Source organism: Dipodomys spectabilis, unplaced genomic scaffold, assembly GCF_019054845.1.
Source record: "Dipodomys spectabilis isolate Male_0828 unplaced genomic scaffold, ASM1905484v1 ptg000322l, whole genome shotgun sequence".
Classification (NCBI taxonomy): domain Eukaryota; kingdom Metazoa; phylum Chordata; class Mammalia; order Rodentia; family Heteromyidae; genus Dipodomys; species Dipodomys spectabilis.
Genome location: NW_024870999.1, coordinates 838,598 through 849,051, shown reverse-complemented (window position 1 = coordinate 849,051; position 10,454 = coordinate 838,598). Strand labels below are relative to the sequence as shown.

Here is a 10,454-nt window from a genome sequence, read left to right as displayed (position 1 = left end):
GACCAATAAAAATTTTTAAAAATTTAAATTTAAAAACTAATTTTTAAAAAAGTAAAGAGAAGTGGAGCTTTGGAATTATTTCGGGGGGGGGGGGTCCAGTCATGGGGCCTGAACTCTGGACCTGGGCGCTGTTCCTCAGCTCTTCAGCTCAAGGCTAGCGCTCTACCACTTGAGCCACAGCACCACTTCTGGCTTTTTGCTTATGTGGTGCTGAGGAATCGAACCCAGGGCCTCATGCATGCAAGGTAAGTGCTCTACCACTGAGCCACCTTCCCAGCCCCGAGCTTTGGAATTATTTTAAAAGTGATTGAACAGGTCTGGAGTCTAGTCCACTGGGATTCAGCTCCTCGCTGGGCATCTCTTGGCTGTATCGCCTCACTTTGTCTGTCTTAATCCCTGAAATGGAGTTCATATATCTACCTTAGCCTGAAATGATTGAGAATACCTATGCACCACCTGTGCACAATAGCTGGGATCCACAAAACCCCAAGCCCCCTAGGTTTTCAGTAAGCATCTTTAAACAGTCTGGATTACTAGAGACACAATCAGAATGTGGGTGGAGGCATTAAACTTAAAATACAGAATATGCACCTGGAGGTCAGGTGCTAAGGACTATACTGCAGAAAGTACCAACACTGAGATGCTGATAAAATAAGCAGGCTTGGAGAAATGTATGTTCTGTACCCCCAGATTGAAAATATGTCAGAGCCAGTTATTGGTGAGTGATCATGTTAAAATTGGATGCTTAGCAATCAGTTGTTTGTTCATCTTGTCCTCTATCTTTAAAAACCAGATTGAAATTTTGCCCCTAGAAAACTGCTCATTGCCTTTGCATATATGAAAATTATTGAAAACAAGAATGTGAATTTTTTTTTTTTTTGGTTGGTTGTGAGGTTTGAACTCTGCACCTGGGCAACTGTCCTTGAGCTCTTCATCTCAAGGCTAATGCTCTACTGCTTGAGCCACAGCGCCACTTCTGGTTTTCTGGTGGTTAACTGGAGATGAGTCTCATGGACTTCCTGTAAACCGCCATCCTCAGATCTCAGCCTTCTGAGAGGATTACAGGTGCAAGCTACCAGCACCAGACCTAGGCTTTCTCTTTTTTTGTACTGTATATAAGCAAAAACATGAAACCTACAGATACTTATGGAAATGCTATGTTTAGTTGGCATGAGCTTTTCCATGGATCTTTGTGATTTGTGTAGTTCATGATCACATCTGTTGGTAAGCACTTCTAGTTTTACGATGGAATTAAATATACTCTGCATAAAGAGGTAGGCTGGACTAATTTTTGGATTGCTTTTTGTTTTTTCTTGGGAGCAGGGGGGTTACTGGAGTTTGAATTCAGGGCCTCATGCTTGCTAACACTGCTTGAGCCACACTCTTCAAACCCTTGGCTTTCAGCTTTTAAAAACTAGGCATTAGATCTCCTAACATGTGTTCCTGAGATGTCATACTGAGAGCTCATGATATTGAGCTCAGGGACTGGGTGTTGTCCCTGAACTCTTTTGCTCAAGGCTCCTCTACCACTGAGCCCCAACACCCCTTCTGGCTTTCTAATGGTTAATTGGAGATGTCTCATGGACTTTCCTACCCAGGCTGGCTTTAAACTGTGATCCTCAGATCTCACTCTTGAGTAGTTAGGATTACAGGTGTGAGCCATCAGTGCCCAGCTAGCTTCATTTCATAAACAAGGAAATTGGGGGGCGGCAGGGGGAGGAGTTAGAGAGGAAAGGGATGGTAGGGGGAAAAAACAAAGGAGGGGGGGGTAACAATAAGAAATGTACTCAATACCTTACTCATGTAACTGTAACCCCTCTATACAGTATCTTTACAATAAAAAAAATATAAAAAGGTGTGGGGCTGGGAAGGTAGCTCAGTGGTAGAGCGCTTGCCTTGCATGCATGAGGCCCTGGGTTTGATTCCTCAGCACCACATAAGCAGAAAAAGCCAGAAGTGGTGCTGTGGCTCAAGTAGTAGAGCACTAGCCTTGAGCTGAGAAGGTGAGGGACAGTGTCCAGGCCCAGAGTTCAGGCCCCACAACCAACACCAACCAAAAAAAGGAAATCCAAGCATGATTGTCAGTATCCCAAGGGAATATATCCATAAGGAAAGAACATTGTGTTGACCTGAAATTATTTTTTTAGTGTATTTGTTTTTTGCCTGGTACTAGCAATTGAAACTCAAATACTTGTTTTGTTTTTTTGGGTCCGGTTGTGGGGCCTGAATGAACTCTGGGCCTGGGCACTGTCCCTCAGCTCTTCAGCTCAAGGCTAGCGCTCTACCACTTGAGCCACAGCACCACTTCTGGCTTTTTTCTTTTTGCTTATGTGGTGCTGAGGAATCGAACCCAGGGCCTCAGGCATGCAAGGCAAGCGCTCTACCACTGAGCCATCTTCCCAGCCCTCAAATACTTGGCTAGTAACCTACTACCAACTTAAATCCCAACCCTGATTTGTTTATATTAATAAGGCCACAATTAACATGCCTTAGATGGATCTATTTAATTTGATCCTGATCAATCTGAGAAATAAAAACCATCCAGCCTCACTGAACAAAATTCAGAAATTAGTGGTGCTGTGGCTCAGGTGGAACACTCACCTTGAACTGAAGAGCTCAGGGGAGCTGCCCAGACCGAGTTCAAGCCCCATGACCAACAAAACCAACCAGAAATTCAGAAATTTTTTTTGTCCTTCAGTTGTGGGGCTTGAACTCGGCCTGGGCACTGTCCCTCAGCTCTTCAGCTCAAGGTGAGTGCCCTACAACTTGAGCCACCGTGCCACTTCTGGTTTTCTGGTGGTTAACTGGAGTCAAGGCTGATTTTCCTGCCCAGGCTAGCTTTGAACCACAACCCTCAAATCTCAACCTCCTGAGTAGCTAGGATTACACTGGTGCCCAGCTAGAAATTCAGACTACAGATTTGAGATTGCTTCCAAATGTCATATAGCTGCAGTTGGAATTTGAATCTGTACTGTTGTAATCTGGAGTCCAGGCTGTCAGAGCAAAACCTCAAGTGCAATCTGGAGGCAGCAGAATGCACAGGGGCACTTAAGACATTGTTCTTGGAAGACAGAACTATAAACTCATTTAGTCAGGCACTAGTGGCCACACCTGTAATCCTAGGTACTCTGCAGGCTGAGATTTGAGGACCACTGTTCAAAGCGAGCATACAGGTAAGTCCATGATACTTATTTCCAAATAGCCACCAAAAGAAATCAGAAGGGGAACTGTGGCTCAGTGACTGACACAGCTAGTCTTGAGAAAAATCAATGATCCGACCAACAAACCTTCATTCTAAGCCCCTGTAGCTTTCATAGTTTAAATTTTGTGACAGTTCCCTCGACTTCCGTAATTTATGATAGATGTGCATTAGACACACATACCTCCTGGATGGACGAGAGCCAGCAGCCTTTTGATTGATATAAAGCAGTTGTACTTGAGCCAACACTGTTCTGAGCCCAGCCTAACTACTAGTGTTGAGATCTGAAGACCAAGCCCTGTCCCTGAGCATCGTAGTACTTAACGTTAGAGGTCTATTACTTCAACCACAAATGTTTAACTCCAATTAGCCACCAAAACACTGCAAGTGGAGGTAGAGTTCCAACCCAGAGCAAGAAAACCAGACTCTAGGCCCTGAAATCAAAGTACAGTGTTGGCACAAAAAGTCCTTTTTTGTTGATTCTGGCCCAGGGCCTGGTTGCTGTCCAAGCTCTCCTGCTGGCCAACCATTTGTGCCATAGCACCACTTACAGCCTTTTGCTGGTGATGTCTTACTTTCCTGCACAGGACTGGCTTTAAATGAAGACCCCCCCCCAGATGTCAGCATTGTTACAGCCATCAGCCAACCCAAGAGGATTTCCCACTCATTAATCCTGTCTGGTTACCCAGATGTTTTCTGTGAAAATACTGTAGAGGGGTTATACATGAACAAGGTAATGAGTGCATTTCCCATCAAGCATTGTGTTTCCCTTACTATCCCTTCCCTCCCACCTCAACTACCCACTCCCATTCTTATTCTTCACCCACTTTTAGAATTCTGTTGACAAACTCACTTTGGGATATTTTCAGTAAGACCTTCTGGGTTGTGAAAGGATAATTTGAGCGTATATGGACTTGCTGCTGCTTAAAACATCAATACCCTAACCCAAAACAAGGAGAGACACTGTTTAGTTTTTATTCATAATCATAAACTTAACTCTGCAATCCAGCTAGATTTGGAGGGGAGGTAAGGAAAACATGGAACCCAAAGAACTGCAGTGAGAGCACAAAGATTACAGGATATTGCAAGCAGATGGGGTGGAAGGGTGCTCTCCTGAGCTACAGAAGGAATGGTCTGGTGGTTATGGTAAACCAAATCAAATGTATTAGAGTTGTCCGCAGTCGGTAATGGTGACCTTCTTGCTGGTTTTGCCATTCCCGGACCCAAAGCCCTGCATGGCTTCCACGACTTCCATGCCCTCTTTCACCTTCCCAAAGACCACATGCTTGCCATCCAACCTGAAAACGAAAGAGTAATCATTAATCCAGTAACCATGTGATATAACTAAGATGGGAAATTTCCCTACAAACCAATACAGCAAAAGGAGATAGATGTCTTCCATTAAATACTGGCCATTATGCCATCTAAAAAGAAAAGATGGCTTAGTTTACATGTATGAACTAATCCCAATCTCAGCTCAAGTGCCCAGTCTCTTTCTGATCACATTAAATTTTTAACTTCAGATGGAACTAGGTTGAATTAAGTAGTAACTTTTCCCAGTGCAACAATCCTTACCAATCAGTCTTGACAGTGCAGATGAAAAACTGGGAACCATTTGTGTTTGGTCCAGCATTTGCCATGGACAAGATGCCAGGACCTGTATGCTTCAGGATGAAATTCTCATCCTCAAATTTCTCTCCGTAGATGGACTTTCCACCAGTGCCATTATGGCATGTAAAGTCACCACCCTATAAACATAATAGAAAACGATCACTATTGACAATGTAACCACAAAATATGCCAAGCCTACAGGGCTCAAACTTGAGTAGAAGGGCTAAGGGGAATTAAAGGAAAATAACAGCGGGACATCGGTGGCTCATGCCTGTAATCCTAGCTACTCAGAAGGCTGAGATCTGAGGATCATAGTTCAAAGCCAGCCCAGGCAGGGAAGTCCATGAGACTCATCTCCAATTAACCAACAGAAAACCAGAAGTAGCGCTGTAGCTGAAGTGGTAGAACACTCGCCTTGAGCTGAAGAGCTGAGGGACAGTGCCCAGGCCAAGAGTTCAAGTCCCATGACCAACAACAAAAAAAAAAAAAAGGAGGGGGGGAATAGTGTATTTTGCCTCACCCCCAAACTAAAAGGCTCACATCTGTAATGCTAGCTACTCAAAAGCTGAGATCTAAAGATCTCCACTGGAAGACAATTCATCTATCTCCAATTAGCCACCAAAAACCAAAAATGGAACTATGGCCTAACCTGTAGAAGAGGGCCAGCCTTAAGAAAAAAATGCTTTTGGGGGCTGGGAAGGTGGCTCAGTGGTAGAGTGCTTGCTTTGCATGCATGAGGTCCTGGGTTCAATTCCTCAGCACCACATAAGCAGAAAAAGCCAGAAGTGGCCCTATGGCTCAAATGGTAGAGCACTAGCCTTCAGCTGAAGAGCTCAGGGACAGCGTCCAGACCTCACGACCAACAAAAAATAAAAAATGCTTTGGGACAACACCCAGGACATGAGTTCAAGCCCCAGAACTGGCACACAACAGATATACATACAAAGATTTTGGCAGGCACTGGTGGCTACGCCTGTAATCCTAGCTACTCAGGAGGCTGAGAACTGAGGATTGTGGTTCAAAGCCAGCCAGGGCAAGAAAGTCCCTGAGACTCTTATCTCCAATAAACCACTCAGAATACCAGAAGTGGTGCTGTGGCTCCGGTGGTAGAGTGCTAACCTTGAGCTGAAGAGCTCAGGGACAGTACCCAGGCCCAGAGTTCAAGCCCCACAACTGACAAAGTTTATTTCATACCTGGCACATGAATCCTGGGATAATCCTGTGAAAGCAGGAACCCTTATAACCAAATCCTTTCTCTCCAGTGCTCAGAGCACGAAAGTTTTCTGTTAAGAGAAAAAAGTTAAGTACGTACATACATATTTTAATTTTTTTTAAGTAACTAGATTACAAGAAAATGGGACCAACCTGCTGTCTTTGGAACTTTGTCTGCAAACAGCTGTAAGAAAAAAATGAGTTAATTAGCAACATATGCTTACATATTTTGTTGCTCAGTACCCATCCATCTACTGCCTGATTATCAGAAAGCACTTCTTTACCACAACGAAATAGCTGTTCTTTTTAGTCACTGGTAGGGAAAAGGCTACCATCAACTTATTGATTTGATTTTACCAATGAGTTGTCACTTCTTGGTTCTCACTAGTGGAATAAAGACTGGTTCTAATTTATCTGCTCTCAACTTTCCATCAACATTCAAGACAGTTATCTGGAAATGAAGTTTAAATACTACACATGTTTACAAGCCCTTTCATAAACACAGATCATTTAAAGAGATTTTGTCAACTGTTTCAGTTGTAGTTCAACTTAATATCTATGTATATTTCACTCTAAAGAATTAAGTATTGTGCTTATATGGTTTCCTTAGCAGCTCTTCCTCCATTCTTACCAACAGACCTGCAGATTGGTCTCAAGTCTACTAAACTGATCCTAACTTGGTGCCCAGTATTAAGTACAGGCAGTTTCCACAAGGAGCCCTGTCAATTAATAAGCCTGGGCTACAGATTAAAAAAAAGTGAAAACATTAACATCTAATGTCTCTTGAGCACGTGTTTAGGTGACTACCATGAAGCAGACAGTATTGACAGAAGAGCAAGGAGAAGCCACCTGCCTCAAGTGCAGGAGGGGTGGTAACTGGATTAAGATGGTAAAACGTGCCAGGTGCTAATGGCTTACACCTGTAATCCTAACTACTCAAGAGGTTGAGTTCTGGGGATCACAAACCCCGGCAGGATTGTCCCTGAGACTCATCAATAAACCTGCAAGAGGAGCTGTGACGTTAGCGGTAGAAAGCTAGCCTTGAGCAAAATAGCTCAAGGATTGCCGCCTAGGCCCCTGATTCAAACACCAAGACCGAGACACGCAAAAAGAAAAAAAACCCTAAAACCCAACCGTCAATAAACATACAATAATTTATTCACTGTGCCTGGAGATCTGTTCACTCCGTAAACAATGTCTAATCCTGTTTAACCTCGCAAATGCACGCCAAATTCTGGTGCCTTCGGCAGCAGTCCGAGGCTTTAGGGCTGGTTCGGAGGGGCGGGCTGGGCCCGGGCTGCCTCGCGGGCCGGGGCGCCGGGAGGGGCTGCGCTCCCCCGCCCGCCGGCGCCGCGGCGGAAGGCGGTCCCCGGGCGCCGGCGCGGGCCCAGCCCACTTTCGACTTCCGCCTGGGGGTGGGGGGGCGCGGAGGATGTTGGGGACCGTTTCTAAAAAAACCTTCTTGAGACCTGCGGACGCATCCAGGCCGGCCAATCACCTCCTGCTCTCGCGCCCTCCATCTTTAGCACGGCCAGTCCCTGCGGCCCGGCCGAGCCTCGGCCGCGGCTCCCGCGTGCAAAGCGCCCGGAGCCTGCCGGCGCCCCGTGGGGCGACGCAGCTCGCCTGGCTCTGCCCGCGGCCGCCCAGGCCCCGCGTGGCGGCGCCAACGGCCCGCGAGCGCGGGCGCAGCACAGCCCCAGAGCACGTGCGCCGGCCGGGCGCGGCCACGTGGGCCGGCAGCGGGCGCCCCCTCCCCCAACGGCCGCCGCCCCACCCGCCTTTGTCCTCCCGCGCTGCCGCCTTCGTCCTCCCGCACCGCCCAAGATGGCCCCTTGTCAGGAAATGGCGCCGCCACCAGCCGCGCTCAGCCCGTAGGAGGGTCAGCCCGCCCCCGAGGCTTCGGGGTCTCCGCCACCGCCTCACTCTCCACCCACTCCCAGGGCCCACCCTGGCACGCCGCCTCCCGCCCGACCTCGAAGCAGACGCGGCCCAAGGGCTTGCCGTCGGCGGCAATGTCGAAGAACACGGTGGGGTTGACCATGGCTGGCAGCTGGTAAGCACAAGCGACAGCGGCGTCTGCAAAGCGGCACGAGCCTGGCCGCCCGCCCCTTTTATATTATCCACGGGCCCCGCCCACAGCCCGGTCGCGCGGTATAGACCTAGCCAATCGGAACTGTTGCCCAGCTGGAGTGAAGGTCTATCCGGCCTATAGACAGAGGCTAGGGAGGCCGGGGGGCGGAGGGGACGCGCGTGCGTCCTGACGCGCGGAGGCAGATTCCCGCCCGCGGGCTACGACGCAGAGGCTGCGGCGCTGGGCGGCGGCGAGGTTCGCGCTGGATTGTCGGGCAGACCTCGCAAGGGTGGCTTGGATTGCAAGCTGAAGGCTCAACGGCGGTGCCAAGAACTCGAGTCCTGCTGAATGATCCTACGCATCTCCCCATTGTACAGAGGGAGCAAGTGAGGCGCACGCAGGCCTCAAGGTCGCCCCGCACGTCAAGGTCGCTGGGGATCCGCGTCCGACCCTGCGTGCTGCGGCGGAAATGCGGATGGATAGGCTGGGGCCGGAGGGCCACACCCGGGCCTGCTTGCCTGGGAGCAGCCCAGCCCTTCCAAGACCCTGCGGGGCGGCAGCTGTCCCCGTAAATGGGGTATCGCTTTCAAAACGCCCCACTTTCCCAAAATACCTCTCATACTCTGCCAGGATGTTCTGCTGTAGGAAGCCATTTAAAGAAGGAGCCAGGCCAGGGCCGTTCCTGAGAAGATGTTTGCACATGTTCCAAGTTTCAGCCCTCCTCCATCCTAGTGGGATGGTTGCGTCCTGATTTCTCAGTGACAGATAAAGCCACCATGTAAAAGTGAATTCCTTCAGGCAAAGGTATTAATAGTACTTACATTGAACATCTTGAGAAAGGCAATCTGTTATGTTCTGAGCTGTCTCCTAGTTGCAATATTCTGAATGTTAGTTAATATTGAAAACTCAAGTCTCCTCATTGGCAAAATCAGAATAGCGTTGTGGTAAGAAGCAGATGAGAATATGGTAGTTCAAGTCTACTATCTGACCTCTAGCCATTGTTTCTCATGTTGAGCCTGCTTGTACAAGAATTTTTATTTTATTTTTTTTTGGGTCCGGTCGTGGAGCCTGAACTCTGGGCCTGGGCGCTCTCCCTCAGCTCTTCAGCTCAAGGCTAGCGCTCTACCACTTGAGCCACAGCGCCACTTCCAGCTTTTTTCTTTTTTCTTATGTGGTGCTGAGGGATCGAACCCAGGGCCTCAGGCTTACAAGGCAAGCGCTCTGAGCCACCTTCCCAGCCCCTTGTACAAGAATTTAAACTGTGTTTTACAGGTAGGGAAAGTAAGGCTCTAACTTCTCAAAATAGTCATTTTCAGAATGTTAAGCCAGCCAGGCACTGTTGCCTCACAATTGTAATCCTAGCTACTGAGGAGATCCCAGTTCCACACCAGCCAGGGCAGCACAGACCATGAAACCTTTACCTGTAACCACCAAGAAATCAAAAGTGGAGCTGTGGCTCAAGTGGTAAAACACCATCCTTAAGCAAAAAAGCTGAAGGGCAGCACCCAGACCTTGAGTTCAAGCCCCACTACACATAAAGAGTATAATACAAACTGGTGCTAGTGGCTCACATCTGTATGTAATTCTAGCTACTCAGGAAGCTGAGATCTGAGGATCTCCATTCAAAGCCAGCCAGGGTGGGAAAGTCCATGAGACTCTTATCTCCAATAAACCATTAGAAAACTGGAAGTGGCACTGTGGATAGAGCACTCGCCTTGAGCTGAAGAGTGCAGGGACAGAGCCCAAGCCCAGAGTTCAAGCCCCACGACCCACGGGGAAAAAAAAAAGTGTCACAGACTTTCCTGCCTGGGCTGGCTTTGAACTGTGATCCTCTTATCACAGTCTCCTGAGTAGTTTTAATTATAGGTATGAGCCACCAGCACCTGGCTTATAGCTTTTCTTTCTTTCTTTCTTGTCAGTCGTGGGGCCTGAACTCTGGGCCTGGATGTTATTCCTCAGCACTCCAGCTCAAGGCTAGCGCTCTACCACTTGAGCCACAGCGCCACTTCTGGCTTTTTTCTTTTTGCTTATGTGGTGCTGAGGAATCGAACCCAGGGCCTCAGGCATGCAAGGCAAGCGCTCTACCACTGAGCCACCTTCCCAGCCCCCAAAACTGAACTTTTAATGATACATCTTAAGATAAAGTTACTGGCTGGAAACAATGATTTTCCAAAAAAGGGCATAGGTTTCTTTTTTTCCTTCCTTCCTTCCTTCCTTCCTCCCTCCCTCCCTCTCTCTCTCTTTCTTTCTTTCGTCCTTATAGGGCTTGAACTCTGGGCTTGGGCACTGATCCTCAGCTCTTCAGCTCAAGACAAGCTGAAGAGCTGAGGGATAGCGCTCAGGCCCAGAGTTCAGGCCCCA

At 48.1% G+C, this 10,454-nt stretch overlaps 1 protein-coding gene across 1 annotated transcript; it reads right to left on the bottom strand.

Moving 5' to 3' along the window:
* Nucleotides 1-4,161: 4,161 nt before the first annotated feature.
* Nucleotides 4,162-8,104, bottom strand: Ppia (peptidylprolyl isomerase A). The gene is made up of 5 exons (XM_042702394.1): nt 7,995-8,104; nt 6,176-6,206; nt 6,005-6,093; nt 4,775-4,947; nt 4,162-4,497 (listed from the first exon to the last, which is right to left on the bottom strand). The coding sequence occupies exons 1-5, from the start codon at nt 8,061-8,063 to the stop codon at nt 4,365-4,367; spliced, it is 495 nt and encodes a 164-aa protein (XP_042558328.1). The 5' UTR covers nt 8,064-8,104; the 3' UTR covers nt 4,162-4,364.
* Between the last annotated feature and the right edge of the window lie 2,350 nt (nt 8,105-10,454).

Bases quoted from the DNA above. Each gene is read 5' to 3' on its own strand.
- Ppia (XM_042702394.1), bottom strand. From the start codon at position 8,063: ATGGTCAACCCCACCGTGTTCTTCGACATTGCCGCCGACGGCAAGCCC. The intron at 6,207-7,994 runs GTCGGGCGGGAG...TTTTTCTTACAG, and splicing joins TGGGCCGCGTCTGCTTCGAG to CTGTTTGCAGACAAAGTTCC. The intron at 4,498-4,774 runs GTAAGGATTGTT...TTTCGTTTTCAG, and splicing joins TGCACTGTCAAGACTGATTG to GTTGGATGGCAAGCATGTGG.